Here is a 17189-nt window from a genome sequence, read left to right as displayed (position 1 = left end):
TTAAACCAACTTATTGAGTCTGACTACACAAAACCTTACTTGGACATTAGTGTGGACACACTTCTAATGGGCAAGTGGTTTAAACACAACAGCACTTAAACAGGTCATTATTAAAGGGTGTGGCCTACATACCTGGATTTTGGCTGATTTTGTTAAAGTATCTCCATGGGAACAGGAAAGAAAGTAAAATGATGACCAGACAGAGGTGGTTGGGTGGTGAAATTTTTTTTATTGATTACTACACATCATTCACTTGTCCTCTGGCTTGTTGAAGCAGTAAGTGAGACAGCACTTCCCGCAGTAGTGCCGGTCAAAGTGGCTGGCCATGAAAACACCAGCGCCACACTCGTCGGCGGGGCATTCCCTGCGGAGACGGTGGATCTTGCCATTTTCATCCACCTGAACGAACGGGGGCAACATAGGGTTGGGGCAGTGCAAAACCCATCGCAAAACTGTCAATTTTCCCCATGCACCCATCACAGCGAAGTATTCCCAGATCAACTAGGTACACGTCTAAAACTAGAAACCCCAGCTCACCTTGTAGTACTTGAGCACGGCGAGCTTGACCTTCTTCCTCTTGTGCTTGTTCTTTTTGGGGGTGGTGTAGGACTTCTTCTTCCTCTTCTTAGCACCGCCGCGCAGTCTCAGAACCAGATGCAGCGTGGACTCCTGCGCAGAGGAAAGACCTCAGCCACCACAGCACTGCATACAATTTACTCAACTAGTTAAACAGACGCTACTCAAGATGCAACATGTAGATGCAGTTTAGATTTAAAAAATAGCCAGTTACTTACTGTGAACTTGTTAATTAAGTCAAAACAAAAGCAATTAAGATACAGTTCAAAATCTGTCTCCCCCCCCCCCCCAACCCCCAGTCTCCAGCTCTTATTTACTTTATAAATTTGCAAGCTTTCACTCCCACAAAGTCTTCACTGGTTTTAAACCGGCATCGTCAGTATTGCAAGCTCACCTACTTGGTTATATCTTTTGACCCAGACTAACAACACTCATGTCGTGGTGTTTGAACCCTGCCTGTAACATCAACACAAAGCACACGGACGGCAGAAATGGCCAAAATGACCACCCAGAATGAATTCTTCCCCCCCCCCCATCACATCTCAGTAACACTGCAGTTATATTGGCTATTAGCAGTGCAAGAGAACGATAATGGCACTTTAATGCCATGTTTTGTTTTTTTTAAACACTCAAAGCCTATCTTCAATGACCTGTCCAAACCTCAGCAACATTTACAATCAAAGGATATTGCCCAGAATTCAGTGAGTAATTATATATATATATATATATATATATATATATATATATATATATATAATTTAAAAAAAAAAATCAAGGAGCACCATTCTAGGTTAAACAATCCATACTTCATACAAAGATAAGACCACATATGTACGTAAATCAAACCCTTGCAGACTGGCAGGTTTACAAATGAGACCAGAACATTTCGTACCTTCTGGATGTTATAATCAGACAGGGTGCGTCCATCTTCGAGCTGTTTCCCAGCGAAGATCAATCTCTGCTGGTCAGGTGGGATACCTACACATTTCAACAGGAATTACAGCTCTGTGCACAAAGCACATCTAGCGACACCACAAATAACCTTCCTTTTATTTAACTGAGATTTGGCATTACCTTCTTTGTCTTGGATCTTGGCCTTGACATTTTCAATAGTATCTGAAGGTTCAACCTGCAAATAGCAGAGGGGCAAATATTCAACCTGGTTGGAAAAGACCATAATACGTCCGGTAGTGAGACTATATGGCAGGCTGCATTATGCTGAACTACGCATGGCCTGCTCATGTAACGTTACATTTACGCAATTATTCACCTGTTTGTCAAAAAAATCGAATAGTGTTTTGGAAATGCTTATCTAAATACTAAAGCAGTAACCTAGGATAAAGCTTTCTAGTGATATATCTAACTAGACAGCTGTCCACACGTGCTGAACTAGCCAGCCGGGGAATCTACTGCGGACTGATGCATTTCCACACAATGGTGCTCTCGACTAAACCTAAAAATATCAAATTAATGTTTGTTATTTGGGCAACTTAATGTCCAACAGTGTTTTGAGTGAATAACTGAAGTGCGGCGTGATGGCAGAAGCCCGCATCGTTACTGCATGAACCAATGCGCTCCCACTGCCCACCTCAAGGGTTATGGTCTTCCCCGTCAAAGTTTTGACGAAAATCTGCATTCTGGCGTTCAATCCACCTGCACATAAAGGATCAAGAATATTCTGGCGATTAATATAACTCAATCGGCGAAGCCGTTTTGTTGATTTCACGTTTAATTTTCAGTCTGAAACGGGAGCAACACTCACCACAAGACTCTTGCTAATGGCGGATCATGAGAAAGGGGCTTTGGGAGCTTGCCACGGGGTTTTCTGGGCGCGATCGCAGGGACTAGGAGCCCTGCAAGAAGCCTGTTTTAAAACACGCTGTATAAAATCGGAATTTTAATCATCCGAGTTGTACGTATAGGGCTCTCAAAAAGACCGTATGTACGATTTCGATTATTAAAAGCTGTAGTTGGATTTGTTAGGAAAAAATACCTAGAAAACTTTGTCTCCATAGTAACTATAGATGCGGTAGATACGACACATCCGTAGACATGTGCAGTGGATAAATGTAACGACACGGTACCTGAAACATACCGTAAACTTTGTCATTTACAAACATTTTAACGTGAAATAGACAGTCGACCTTCCAGCGCATGGATTTTAATAGCAAAACCGTGCCACTTATTACATCTGCCAGGGACAGGGACTTCTTGAAATCGCTGTACGAGTTTATTGCAGGTGAAAAGGAGTCCTTATGCTGTCCAGACGAGGGCTCTGATGAGCAGCGACACACAGTGTACAGTGCTGCTTTCGATAAGGTAGGCTAGATGAACGATATTAAACTGACAGTTTACCTGTTCAAGTATTATTTTTTTTTTAATCTGTTACAGCTCCATGTGCGATCTCCTTGATCTCCTCCTCTTAGGTAATTGACTATGCCACATCTTACAAGACGATTCTGACGGCCATCAAGAAAGAATATGACTGTCTAATTGCTAGTATAAAAAATAATGACCGTAAGGTCAAAGTTGCTCGTGGAAAACTGAAGACCATGATGGCTCAACCCACTTCGCTCATGTACTGTCGGAGGAGATCTGTGCAACTGCAAGAGAGGTAAAAATGTGTTTGTTTGTTTGTTTGTTTGTTTGTTTGTTTTTGATAACCAGCTAAACCTGTGTCTTATTCATTAAGGATTGCAATAATTCAGAAAGATACTGCAGAGGTACAAGCCAAGTTGAAAAGGCTTCAGGAGTTCAGGAAAAAAGAGCCGCCGCCAACACCTGAACCTTCAGACGGCCAGGCACAGGATCTCGCTGCAAGGATTCCAGGTGCTAAAACACCACGATTTGTTCACTGAAAGACATCCTCTGCTGTTTGAAGTGTTGGTGGAAATGGTATGCAACAGTAAGAGGCAGTGGCAGCTCAGTAGTTTAGGTGCTTGACTTGAGCCCTGCTGCTGCGGAGTTGCTGCTGTTGGGCCCCTGAGCAAGGCCCTTTACCCTCAGTTGCCCCTGTCTAGGTTTGGCTGCCTGCCAGTATCCTAGCCCACACCCGTTACTAGGGTGGCAGTCAGCAGTGGTTTTCTGTACCTCTTCTGCAGTGTGTGTGATGATGATGCGTCCAACAGTGCTAATGTCGCGGGCTGGTGGCATCCTGTATGAGCGATGCAACTTAAAATGCACCTTCATGTGTGGCTTCTGTGGTCCAGCTGCATTCCATTCTCATTAAGTATTATTTTTGCCTTCCTGACAGGTCTTACTTTCTGCGAGATGTTAAACCCAGAAGCTCTAGCTAAGCATCTGGGGTTCTTGGAGCAAAAGCAAGCTGACCTTCTGAATAAGAAAAAAAACCAGTACGTGCCGGTACAGGTGAAAGCTGACTTGGAGATCAAAATGAGAGCCTATCTGAACAAAAAAGATGAACTTGCCTTAGAGAATGACAAACTGCAGCTTTGGTGAGAACATGTCACTTTGCAAACATGCATTATATTTTTAGGTAGATATTTTAATTTGGTTATTCTTATTAAGTGTGAATGATGCTTATTTTGCCATAGTATGCCATTAATTATACTATTGTGCAACTGCCCTTGACTTTAGTTTTAAACAGTTGACTTTTCTGAATGAGGCCATCAGCTCTTGGGAAAAATCTACCAGTCACCCTCCTCTGCTTGAGTTCCTCTCCTATGAACTGGAGCGCATCGCAGAAATCCAAGGTTCCGCATTTACTGTCCCAACCACATTCTCTTTGGGTGACTCCAAAACAGAACATGTCATCGCAGAATTGGTCCTGATGTTTCTCACCGGAAGGCTTAATGTGTGTTCTTTTTCAGTCTGTGATACTGACAGCTGTTTCATCAACAATGATCTGTTGGAAGAGGATGATCCTAACACAGTCAATGAATCCGAGCTTTTGGTGGATTACATCAAAAGGTTTCTGAATCATCAATTACATACAGGATACCGAAATAGTTTCCCATTTTTACTACCTTATTGATAAACCAAGACATTTATTGGTTGATTAGTGTTTAGATTTACTAATTATTCCAGAGTAGGTGTATGGATGTGTATTCATGGTCTTCTTCAGTCTGTGCTGTTGCGGGGGGAAAAAAATAAGGGGGGTTCCAGATCAGCTCTCCTGATGAGTTATCCACAGTAGCCCAGGGCGAAGTAAGCCTGCCAGCTCCAGGACAAAGTATAGCTGGGTTTTTTCCAACCACAGGTTCATGCACATGTTCGAGGCAGGAGACTATGAGGCAGCTGCTTTTCACGCTGCCAGGTCCCCTCATGGAGTTCTGAGGAACACTGAGACTATGGAGCGATTCAAGTGTGCGTTTCTCTCTTTTACATGGTTTCAGGAGTATGGGCTGGCCAACAGGGTGCGCTGATCTTTTTTCACTTCCTTTCTCAGCCGTCACCGTGAACGATGGAGGACTTCCTCCGCTACTGCTGTACTTCCAGGCTCTGATGATCTCAGCACAACCCGGGAAACAGTTGCTAGGGGAGACGTTGTGTTTAGAGGGCGTACACTGTGCCCTGCAGCATGGTTACATCGATCTGATTACCTTCTGGGTCACCCAGCACAGGTAACACAGCTTTCAACCCTGTGTGCATTTGTTAGTCATCATCATCAGAGCTGTGTTAAGCAGCTTCATGGCAGGATGTATTGTTCTATGCAAATAAAATGTAATTCAACGGAATTGAATGGAATTTCACAGAAACGGCTGACTCTCTTCAGAGGACTGCGATTTGGCTTCCTTTGTACTGACATGGTGGGGTTGTGATTGTGTTCACTATGTTTAAAAGAAGTGGTTCAAAAAAAGTGGTTAAACATTTCCTGTGCTACACCCCAAAGGTTGACCTACAGTGAAGAATTAGGGGATGTGCTCTGTAGCCATGGAGACAAGGACCCACGCATAGCAGACACTTGCTTGGCCCTGGCCCACATTATTTACACAACCTGTGGTGTGCTCAGGAAGACAGCACTGTGCATGTGCAAAAGAGGGTTGACTATTGGAGCTTTAGAATTCATTTACCAGAACAATTTCACATTAGGTGAGATGAAATGCATTATATAATTGCAATACACTAATAATTTACAAAAGTGTATTAAAAATGTCCCATTTACATTTTTTCAGTGATATAGGAGATATGTACTATTTAACCACTTTATTAGAAACACCTACTTTGTAGGTATGCAGTCAGTGTTGATGGCCCAATTTCAGCCATGAACGATTTGTGTTAAGCGTTCTCAAATGTTTCACCCAGGGTCAGATTGTGACCACAGGACCACTGTTGGCTAGATATTTTTCAGGTACAGACCTCTTTCAACCCAGCAGTGACACTCAGCGGTGGTTTTGTCGCTCGAAACCAACCAGTGATGAACAGCAATGAATGTTGATAAATGGAATATTCCAGCAGATGGGCTGTGCTGTGCAGTTGTAGGATTATAATCTGTAGGATAGGTGCAGCTAATGAAAGAGCCAGGTGCAAGGTATGTGTTTCTAGTAAGTGGCTAAAATGTGTATATAAATAAAAGTAAAGCTTACAGTGAAATGCATAGTTTCCAGACAAAGGGGACGTTTCAGACAGAGGTCCAAAATGAAGGGCCTCTGTCTGAAATGTCCTGTTTCTCTGGGAACCCTGCAGTTTTTACTACCTCTACATTTTGTACTGCAGTACACTGCCGATGTTGTATTCGAAAACGGGGTGTCAGCTAAACCTGTGCATGTTTCCAGCCCAGGTGTGTGTGTGTGGTATTTGAAGGCCTAATATTTTCAGGCAGTTAGTTTAATTAAGATAGGTATGATGCCTTTCTCTGTGCAGATGACACTATGTTTGTGCTGAAGGGCTGCCCCAGTCTTACTCTGCTGCAGGGTTTGACTCAGAAGTATGGCAGTAAGCCAGCACTGCTGTCTGTGGGCTATGTCTGCCATTCGCTGCTCAGCTCCTACCTGGAGGACCTTGCCTTCCAACTGCTGGAGAAGATTATTGCAGACGGGCCAGGTGAACACACACACTCACACAATCACACAATCACTCACTCATTCATTCATTCATTCATTCACTCATTCATTCACTCATTCATTCACTCATTCATTCACTCATTCATTCATTCATTCATTCATTCATTCATTCATTCACTCTTGTCTAATGAACCACCAAAATGCAGCATGACTATGCCTGTTCCATACGCAGCACCTTGCAGCTCATTATATAGATGTACCGGCAGGCATTTTAATTACATAATGCATAATATGATGCACCTGAGCTGCTGATCATTTTAACATAAGCAAGTAACAAATAAGCAAGTAAAATATGCTCAGGTTTACATTTTATTAAAAAATGAGATTTAACATAAATGACCAGCAAGCACTGCAGTGTGCCACTATTTTGATGATGCTTCAGTTGTCACTGAATCTCACACTGTAACGAGGATCACAGAAATGAGTCATCAACCCTGAAATAATCATCATTACTAAACAAAATGTTAAAGGTCCTCTGGAGTGTAAAACCAATTAGATTAATTTGCTGTGATGGTAAGATCATAATAAGCTATATAAGGTAATCCTGTTATTGATTCATCTGGACCAGGAAGGCTTTATATGAGCTTATGCTGTAGTTGAGTGTTAGACTTCTTGTTAGTATTATGAGTGGTATCATCTGGCTCTTCTTACCTCACTGCAGAGACCATTAATAAGGAGTGGCAGTACCCATTTTTAACCTAAGAAGCATTTAGCTTTGGGGATAATTTACTAATGGCATTTTACATGCCCCCCCAGGTCACCACCTGGATTTAACTAAGCAAATAGGTAAGAGCCTCCCATTGGATAATTACTGCATGGGTGATTATGTTTCAGCTGGCTACAAGTTATTTAACCCTAACTGATGCAGTGAGTAGCTTCTCATTTGTTAAACAACCATGTCGAAAGACACATCCTGTGGTCGTGGAACAGATGTTAATCTGTTTCAGGAGGGTCAAATTATTGGCATGCCTCAGCAAACATCTAAGGAGATTGCTGAAACTACTAAAATCGGGTTACGAACTGTCCAACGCATTATTAAAAAGTGGAAGGACAGTGGAGAAGCATCATCTTCGAGGAAGGAATGTGGTCGTAAAAAAATCTTAAATGATCATGATCGGCGATCACTTAAACATGGTGAAATCAAATCATAGAAAAACAACAGTAGAACTCAGGGATGTGTTTAATAGTGAAAGTAAGAGCATTTCCACACGCACAATGGAAAGGCAACTCAAGGGATTGGGACTAAACGGCTGTGTAACCTTAAGAAAACCACTTGTCAGTGAGGCTAACCGGTAAAAACGGCTTCAATTTGCTAGGGAGCATAAAGATTGGACTCTGGAGCAATGGAAGAAGGTCATGTGGTCTGATGAGTCCAGATTTACCCTGTTCCAGAGTGATGGGCACATCAGGGTAAGAAGAGAGGCGGCTGAAGTGATGTACCCATCATGCCTAGTGCCTACCGTACAAGCCTGTGGGGGCAGTGCTATGATCTGGGGTTGCTGCAGTTGGTCAGATCTAGGTTCAGCAATGTTATGTGCCCAAAGAATGAGGTCAGCTGATTACCTGAATATACTGAACAACCAGGTTATTCCATCAATGGATTTTTTCTTCCCTGATGGCATGTGCATATTCCAAGATGACAATGCCAGGATTCATCAGGCTCAAATTGTGAAAGAGTGGTTCAGGGAGCATGAGACGTCATTCTCACACATGGATTGGCCACCACAGAGTCCAAACCTGAACCCCATTGAGAATCTTTGGGATGTGCTGGAGAAGATTTTGCGCAGTGGTCCAAATGTCCCATCATCAGTACAAGATCTTGGTGGGGGGGAATTTATGCAACTCTAGACAGTAATAAATGTTGTGACATTGCAGAAGCTTGTGGAAATGATGCCACAGCGAATGTGTGCCGTAATCAAAGCTAAAGGCGGTCCAATGAAATATTAGTGTGTGACCTTTTTTTTTTTGGGCCAGGCAATGTATAGATATCTTTCACATGAGCACATGTAGCTCAATATCTCATTCCAGCATTCATTGTATTTTCATTTACTCTTTATATTGTTTTTGTAACAATTGTAAAATGGTGCAAAAACAACTTAAAAAAAATGTCTTCTCAGGTTCCCTAGAGAAGGCCATCCTGGATGACATGATGTGCGGTACAGAGAGTTGGAGCGAGATTGCAGCACGCTGTGAACAGATGAACCGGCCTCACCTGGCACAGGAGATTATTTCTACCTTGTTGTCCCAGGCTGGTGCCGTGTGCCTCTCCCCTGGCAGTGCCAAGCTGATGGAGCACGTGTTCATGTAGGGAGCTGGCCACTAGGTGGAGCCCAAGAGACAAGCTTGGTTGAGCACGCTAAAAGAGAACGGGTCTGTTTGTTAATCTAACATCTCTCCGAGGCTAGTTAAATAATCATTATTTTTGTTTAATGCAGAAAAATCCATTTGCAGATCTTGCAGACTGTAAAGCTGCTTTTGATATTTCACAAAAGGCTAAAAACAGGAAGATGATCATGTATGCAGTATTTGATTGCCATCTGTATAAACTACTGAGGTAAACACCCTTTTCCCATCTATGTTGCCATTGCTTTGTGAATAAAGCTATTGATAGGTCAGTGTCTGTCTTGTTCCTGTTATGTTACCGTGTTTGGAGGATACAGCAGCGGGGAGAGAAGGGCTGCACTGTGAGTACACACACACACACACACACACACACACACACACACACAAAGAGGTCTCTTTGTTGTTCTGCTGGGCCGCTATGGTAACAAGACACATGAAAGCAAGCGCTGCCCCCTCTCTTCACAAACAACACCCACATTTTGCAATCACGTTTGCCCCGCACCCCTGAACACGAATCCTAATGATCTCATCTAAATGCACTCTACCAGGCTTCTGTCTGAAGCCTGCTCTTATTGTCGGCAGTGATATATCTGACTTAACACGTTTGAAAGCATGGGTTTCCAAGGGTTGCCTTCTATTGACCATGAAGTATAACCCATGTGTGGTTATTGTTTATAGTCTACTTCAGATTGTGCACTGTTTATTTGTTCAGCTGGGTGTCATCAGTTTGTGTGCTTTAAGTATGAATAAAATAACTAAGATTTGTGTGTATTTGTGTTGTAGAATTAGACAGTTGTTTGGTGTCTGGCTCTGAGGTAACTACTTAAGCTGTCTGCTTAGAACTTCCTGGGTGTGGGTGCAAAAAGAGCAACTACTGTTGATTAAACAGGAGAGCAAGTGGGCTTTTGTGTCTGTGTGTGTGTGTGTGTGTGTGTGTGTGCGTGCGTGCCTGCCTGCCTGCCTGCAAGCTGCCTCAGCTCCGGGTAGTTCGGCTGGCGTGGCTGTTATTGATCACCTGCAGCAAGGCGAGCTGGGCTAAATCTCACCCTCCTGCTGGGTCAGTGTGTTATGCAGTCTCTGAAACCTGCAGCGTCACTCCCTGCTACCCCCCTCCACACACACACGCACACCCTGCCTCCACTCTTCCTATAGCCTCAGACAGCCTTGCCTAGGCCTGCATTGAGACCAGTACAGTGAGAAGTGCTGTGTCATCACTCACCTGGTGATGTAGCTCAGTTTTTCATATTCAGTCGTTATGCTCCTGTTGTTCACACTTGCCCCTGGTACTCATGAAATTCATACATAGTAAAGATTTACCCACATATATTTACAAATAGATTTACAGCAATTAGCAGACGCTCTGATCCAGAGTGACTTTAAAAAGTGCTTTGTCATTTACTCATAGAATGCATGCTAGCCAGTATAGTAGGTTAGAGACCAAGATACCATTGAACTAGAATGCAGTATTTACAGGGATCAAGTCTGATGCCTAGAAGTGCAAAAAACATATAAGCTCTCTCAGACAACAATCAGTGAAATAAACAATACCCTACAACAAGTATTAGAGTTTCAGTTAGTCAACAGAGGAGCAGGATCAGCGGTCATTTAAAGATTTCCCAAATAGATGCGTAGTCTGCATTTGATAACTGCAAGGGACTCTGCTGTCCGGACAGCAGAGTAGTTCCTTCTGCCATCTGGAAGCCAGGGCAGAGAATAGTCCAGCTATGAGATTCGAAGAGACTGCACAAGTACCTGGCAGCTTCCTGTGAGAGAAAGGGCAGAATCATTTGTATGTTACAAAGGAGAAATCTGCAAGACTTTGTCAGATTTGAAACATGAGTGGAGAACAACAACTGTTTGTCCAAAGTATACTCAGGTTATGAACAGCTTCAGATGGTGATACCAGGGAGTTTTCAAAGGAAACTGTGAGGTCATGGTAAGGACTGTACAGATGCTCGGTTTTACTGGGGTTGAGCTTCAAGTGGTGGGCTGTCATCCATCATGCAATGTCAGTCAAGCATGCTGAGCTACATCTGTAAACTTGTGTCTTGGAGGATGGGAAAGAAAGAATTGGGTGTTGTCAGCAGTTTTAGGAGAAGCTGAGAAGATATTATATCACCAATATAACAATATAACTACAAATAGATTGAAGAAGGCCTAATACTGAGCCCTGTGGGACACATCTGGAAAGTCTACATGGATTGGATATGGGTTCTCTACATGTTATCTGATAGGACCATCCAGATAGGACTGAAACCATTTCCATGCAGATCCAGTCACACCAAGGCTGGAGAGAACAGAGAGGAGAGTATTGGAATTTACTGTGTCAAAGACTGCCAAACGGTCCAGAAGGATCAAAAAAGATGAGTTTGGTAGCATGAAATTTCTTTGTCACTACTATGAGAGCTGTTTCTGTTGAATGTCCCAGTTTGTAGCCAGACTGATTTAGAGGTAAAGCTGGCTTTACCCCTATGCTATTGTTTCTTACTGGGAAATGTTGATTTGCCCAGTAAATCAGCAAGTGACTCTTTAGCCATTGGCCAAGAAATTGCTGAACTACAGTTTATCACTATGTAGGCACTTTTAAAGCTCACTCCCTCTCAGCCTCCTCTAGCCTGTGAGCCTCACCTAGCCTGTGAGTCGCCTAGCCTGTGGCTTGCCTAGCTTGCCTGCTCGCACTGAACCAGTGGTCCAGATTTATTCTGGTGATGGCATCAGTCAAGACTGTCTAGTAAACGCGATCACTGGACAAAGCTTAGGCAATCGCTCTAGGCGTGGCTGTGAGCCAAAGACTCGTGGAACTCTGCGTCTGGCTTTTGTAGAGACCAAACAGCATTTAACAGATTTCTATTTCTGACCATCGTCTAGGCATTTGGAGAGACAAAAATATTGCATCAGGCAAGTCTCCTTGTGATCACTGCTATTTTGCTTTGTCATCTGCTCATCAGGACGTTTAATAGTTTGGTATATTTAGCCACTGTAGTGCCTTGCTGGTCCATGTTTTGTTTCTATGGCTACTACTATGGGCTTATCAGACAATGGAAAATAGCTCATTGATTCCCAGAGCAACGGATGGATGGAGGGTGTTTTTTGAATTCATAAGTGAGGACTGTAATGGAGGGCTTCTTCTTGCACCGCTTAATTACACAGTTCTGTGAATGTCCGGATCCAACATACACACACAGAAAAGCCTGAGCTGGGTATAAGAACACCCGTTGTCTTTAGCAGATTGTGGGAAAAAAAGTGTTTATGCCATTTTACTGCTCAGATATACCAAGAGCACACAGAATTGCTGTATACACCCTGCAAACGTTTCCTGAGTTGAAGCCAGACGGTGTGGTTTCAGTGCCTCTCTGCACTTCATTTTGTTAGTCTCAACATACCAACTCTTCATACAGGGTAAAGATACTTTGCAGGAAATGTTGAGATGTTATAATATGGTAACATACTAAATATGGACTCCTCTCCATATCTAGCCACTTTATCTAGTCATGCACTCCTGTCCAGACTCCTGTAGCTCACCTGGTGGAGCAACACCAAGGTTATGGGTTATATTCCTAGGGTGAACACATGCTGTCTACTGACTACTACTACTGTATGTTAGTTGCCCTGGATAACAAAACATCTGCCAAATGCAGAAAATGTACATCTGGACCAGTGTCATGATATTTGTTTCATGTTTCATTTAGGAGCGATCCATTTGGAGAATGAGGGCAATGTATCCTAACTTCAGAAAGCACTGCAGACAGCTCGATTATACAGGAACACCAGCAATCTAACCTATACTTGGGAAAGTTTCACCCAACGATATTTTGCTCAAACAACCTGTTGTGTTTTTGAAAAGACTGTTGTATATTGAAATAAATAAATTCAATAATTTTGCCCACAGCTCACAATCCTTAATTGTGGTTAGTCGGACGACCTAGTAACCACCCAGGTATGACTGATTCTGAATGCATGCTTTTACATTGGTTATTTTACTTTTGGGGCTTTAGTGATAGCAATAATGCATAAGAACAGCAGACATTTTATTGCCAAGGGTTTCGCCTTGCCTACTCTTAAGGCCTTTTGCGTTTCACCGCATGCTTTCCTATTTTGGTTTGAATTGGGATGGTTAAAATGATGTTTCCGCTGACGCAGCTCGCTTGTGAATGTCCCGCTGATCAACTTCTCCATGTAGCTATTGGTCTCTCATTTTAGTTTCGATCAAATAATCAAGCAGACAAAACTGAGGGCTGATTCTGGTCCCAAATGTCTGCACTCAAAGAGCCCTGCAGTGGTGGTACAAGACCACATCTCTAGTATTAGACAATCATGGTAAACGAGCATTTTATAATACACCAGACATAACTGTGTAATTGGATGGCATTCCCCTTTAAGGCTGTTTGAGTTGGCATGCGGCCTCCCAAATGCAGCAAGAGGACACAGATCTGTATGGAAAAGTTTAAATTCACACATTCTCTCTCTCTTGATCATTAATCATACACTTATATTCTTAAGATCTTATCCTTAATTCCTTAATTAGTGCATTTTTAAATGTCTGCTCCTGTCCAGCATTTTATGATGAAATGTTTAACTGCTAGTTTCATCTATGACCAATCTGTGAAATAGGAAACCCAGCTAATCAGCATGAGATCACTAGAATATATACAATAACCTATGATAGAAAAACTTGTGCTAAGTCTATCCTAAATCCATCAAGGCACTGGTAGTCTAAACCAAAATGTTGCTCGAGTGATAGGTTTAGAATGTCTAGCCAGTATTAAGATTAGCTTCTCTCTCTCTCTCTCTCTCTCTCTCTCTCTCTCTCTCTCTCTCTCTCTCTCTCTCTCTCTCTCTCTATATATATATATATATATATATATATATATATATATATATATATATATATATATATATATATATATATATATATAAATAAAACAAAACTGTTATACATATGTGTACTTAATTAGATAGCTGTTCCTAGGAGCCAGTATTTTTAGATGTTTGTACACCCAATAAATATTATTATTTAAAAGGAAACGTGGCATTTACCCTGATAAAGACATCAGAGTCTGTGTTTATTGCTGAAATCTGGGGTAATGGACGGTCATTCTCCCTAAGGACCAGAGAAGCACAGCACCGCCCTAATCTATATGCCAGTGACTCGGCACTTCTCATCCTGGCAGAGTGCCATCTACCAGACCTCCCCAAGCCCAGACAAATAACAAGAATGCTTCCCTTATCTTTGAAGTACGAAGACAGATTCTTCTTTTGCCTATAGCCTGTAAAAACCTGACTCTTCACATTACATCTGTGCAATGTGTCACTTTCAGCAAAGTCACACATTGAAATCAACAGGATCAATCTTTGATTTTTAAAGGTGGGCAAGGTTCCCTACTTTGAGGTCTGCCCATCTCCCAGCATGGTATCACTGTATATGCCTAACTTGAACTTTTCATATCCTGCATTTAAAGAGGGTCATTTCGCTTACTGTTCTTAATGTAGGCTTGTGCTTTTTTTTTTTTTCATTAAGTGTTCTAGAGCAGTGTTGCAAGATTGTAGCCAGTGACAATCTTGAGCTGAGCTAACTGTGAGGAGCAGCTGCAGTGATGAAGGGTACTCTATCATCATGGCTTGCACACTGATACCATGGAGTACATAGTCATAATCCCCTTGGTCAGTTCCACAGGGATGATCTCGCACATCACACAGTTCTTGTCCCTTCTTAATGGGAGGCTTCAGAGAATTAGTGAACCACAGATTCTTTATACTGGGCTTCTGCTGTCACCGTCAGCTGCGCTGAAAGCCTCTCGGGTCGAAAAGTGAGAGCTTCCTTGGTGCCTAAAACAAGATTCATCCGTATGAAACACAGCTATCCTGTTACGTACCTTAAAAATAAACAGAATTAACTGGTGTTATATCATCACCCATGAAAAGACTGAGCTGAATTAGTGGCTATAGAGTATCTGAGTGGATACTTCAGGTCATGTTTGATAAAGAAAGCAGACATTCTTTCAGTACTATTTTGAGAACTGTATGTGTACACTCTATAAATAATCTTTTCAGTGAAATGAGGCTTTACAGTTGTGTATGGGGCATGTCAAGTTTAACAGACAGGTAATGTTAAACCACAGCATGATTCTAATTGATCTTGAAGCCCTTATATAATAGAGGCAAAGACTATAAAACATGTGATCCTTTTCTTCTTTACTTGCAATGCACAGATCACAGAGAACACAATTGTAGGAGCGCACATCAGAGCAAGCACTGGGCATACCCCAAGGCCCAGTGTACACAGATCTCAGAGAAAGCACTTGTAGGATCCTTCGAAGTGTGCAAGGCGTTTTCCCCTGAAACATTTTCAGCACACTTCACAGACTTGACAGATGCGGACAGACCTCTATCTGGCCTCTTATCCTAGCCCACTTTCAGACACAGCTCCACTCCTCAGATAGCAGCAGATGCTCAGACTTCTGCGTCTGCGAACCACGCGCCATAAAGGTCTCTGTCACTCACTTTCATTCTCACACAGAAAAATGGGTTTTCTAGTATTACTGCAAATGGACCAAATAATATCCAGCAGAAGGTCTTAAATAAATATTAAACAAACATTATCTAATGCTTCTTGTCTTTTGTATGATTCTCTGCACTGTGAATGGACAGGTAGGTATCATAGCCACATACTGCTCTTACACTGCTGCAGGAAACAGATACAGAGAGGGCTGAAGAGTTGTGTGCAATGTAAATAATGCAGCTTGCAAGGACTATATTACAAGGTAAGTGTCAGTGCTATGGTTTGGATATTAGAGGCTTTCCAGATAGAACATTTTAAAAAATGACTAGAAAAAACCCTCAAATCATTTAAGACTGATCCATCCTTCAGAACTACACTGAAAGCAGACCACCATTCCTAGCCAAGGAATACCATGATTATAAACTAACATAACATTTAAAAAGGCACAATGGTATTAATCTGTACAGTGTGTGCCTTGCTCTGTTCCATAGAAAAGGCAAATACCTAAAGCTCTTTGCATGGTATGCCAAGGCTTGCCCAGAAATGTCTCAAAAATGATCAAATAAATGCCTGAAATAGTGTCTGCTATGCAAAAAGACTGGAAACAATTTTACTGATCCTGGATCCTGTGCTGCTATATGAAAAGAGTGCTGCCCCAACAAAACATTTTATCACTATCACTACCACTGAAGCACATCTCCTGAGAGTGTTATTCCCTAAGAAAAGGCTCGTTTCAATTTCTGCAAAGTTCTTGCCAAAACAGTTATGTTCTTGTGTAAGACATGTGAATTGTTACCTTCATTCCTGGTTGAGTGACTGAAACAGCAGCCAACATACATGTTGTGGTAATCCAAGAGCCTGCTAAATTAGATTAAGTAGTCTAAGCACATTGCAAAGGCAGCTTTACATGCCATATTATGTATGTATTACATTATGTAGGGAAACTGCTTTCATCTATGTGACTTGGGAAGGATTATTTATCATCAAGGCGACTGGTCTGGTCTTCAGTAGGTGTTTAAGGTCAGTGGTTAACGTACATGATCTGTAATGAGAAGGTTGCTAGTTCACGCCACACCACTGCCAAGTTGCCACTGTTGGGGCCCTGAACAAGGCCCTTAACCCTCAATTGCTCAAGTTGTACTCATAATTCTAAGTTACTTTGGATAAAAGTGTCAGCTAAATGCTGTAAATGTAAACTCAATCTAGTGCTAATGCAGCTCAGAATATTGCTAATACAACAGAAACCGAACATTCCTGAATACTGGATACTTGTCCTGTGCATATTTGTTAAACATGTCTTTTAAGTCACCAAGAACGCAGTACAAGTACCAGCAAAGCAGTACAGCTAAACTGCATTCATTTTTTAGGGCCAAGCAACTGTGGCCCTGGTCTAAATCATGACATAGAGAATAGAAACATAGTATACAGTTCTGGGTATGTTTATACTTTCAGCAGCTGCTAAATATGAATTTTATCATCAGTTTATAGGAATCCAGCACAACTGTGTAATTTGGATAAGATATTGTTCATTCATAATAATTATAATACATTCTTATGTCAAAAAAACAAAAAAATCAATTAGCCCATATATATAATACACTGCAGCCTAAGACATGTGGCTATTGTGTAAAACTATTCCAGGTTTATTGTAACCTGTTAGCTGCGGGCTATAAAGCTTAGATGTGTACTGTCCAATTGCATACATTAGGTTAGTATATTGCTTCTCTGCTACAATTTCATTTAATTTT

General features: G+C 41.9%; 2 protein-coding genes across 5 annotated transcripts; one reads left to right on the top strand and one right to left on the bottom strand.

The window, feature by feature from the left end:
* Nucleotides 1–209: 209 nt before the first annotated feature.
* On the bottom strand, nucleotides 210–2426 carry rps27a (ribosomal protein S27a). Its single transcript, XM_027031482.3, has 6 exons — nucleotides 2339–2426; nucleotides 2165–2229; nucleotides 1651–1705; nucleotides 1469–1554; nucleotides 538–669; nucleotides 210–399 (listed from the first exon to the last, which is right to left on the bottom strand). Exons 2-6 carry the CDS (start codon nucleotides 2210–2212, stop codon nucleotides 250–252), a joined length of 471 nt encoding a protein of 156 aa, XP_026887283.1. The 5' UTR covers nucleotides 2213–2229; nucleotides 2339–2426; the 3' UTR covers nucleotides 210–249.
* A 160-nt stretch (nucleotides 2427–2586) lies between these two features.
* Nucleotides 2587–13372, top strand: LOC113591114 (clathrin heavy chain linker domain-containing protein 1). 4 transcript variants are annotated; one of them, XR_014123870.1, is made up of 11 exons: nucleotides 2587–2895; nucleotides 3003–3190; nucleotides 3269–3405; nucleotides 3830–4031; nucleotides 4174–4289; nucleotides 4407–4506; nucleotides 4796–4902; nucleotides 4985–5159; nucleotides 5429–5628; nucleotides 5877–6067; nucleotides 6400–6537. XR_014123870.1 is itself a non-coding variant. In XM_081714724.1 (11 exons), the coding sequence occupies exons 1-11, from the start codon at nucleotides 2731–2733 to the stop codon at nucleotides 8905–8907; spliced, it is 1761 nt and encodes a 586-aa protein (XP_081570850.1). In that variant the 5' UTR covers nucleotides 2590–2730; the 3' UTR covers nucleotides 8908–13372. The 4 variants fall into 4 exon arrangements, 2 of the variants coding, with proteins under 2 accessions (XP_081570849.1, XP_081570850.1); XR_014123869.1 differs by lacking the exon at nucleotides 5877–6067 and adding exons at nucleotides 8717–9283; nucleotides 12632–13368 and having other exon boundaries at nucleotides 2589–2895; nucleotides 4174–4506; nucleotides 6400–6579; XM_081714724.1 differs by lacking the exon at nucleotides 5877–6067 and adding an exon at nucleotides 8717–13372 and having other exon boundaries at nucleotides 2590–2895; nucleotides 6400–6579.
* Nucleotides 13373–17189: the final 3817 nt, after the last annotated feature.

This window comes from Electrophorus electricus, chromosome 5 (assembly GCF_041902795.1).
Source record: "Electrophorus electricus isolate QZ-2024a chromosome 5, ASM4190279v1, whole genome shotgun sequence".
NCBI classification, from domain to species: domain Eukaryota; kingdom Metazoa; phylum Chordata; class Actinopteri; order Gymnotiformes; family Gymnotidae; genus Electrophorus; species Electrophorus electricus.
Note: the sequence above shows the minus strand (reverse complement) of the source record. Positions and strands in the feature narration are given on the sequence as shown.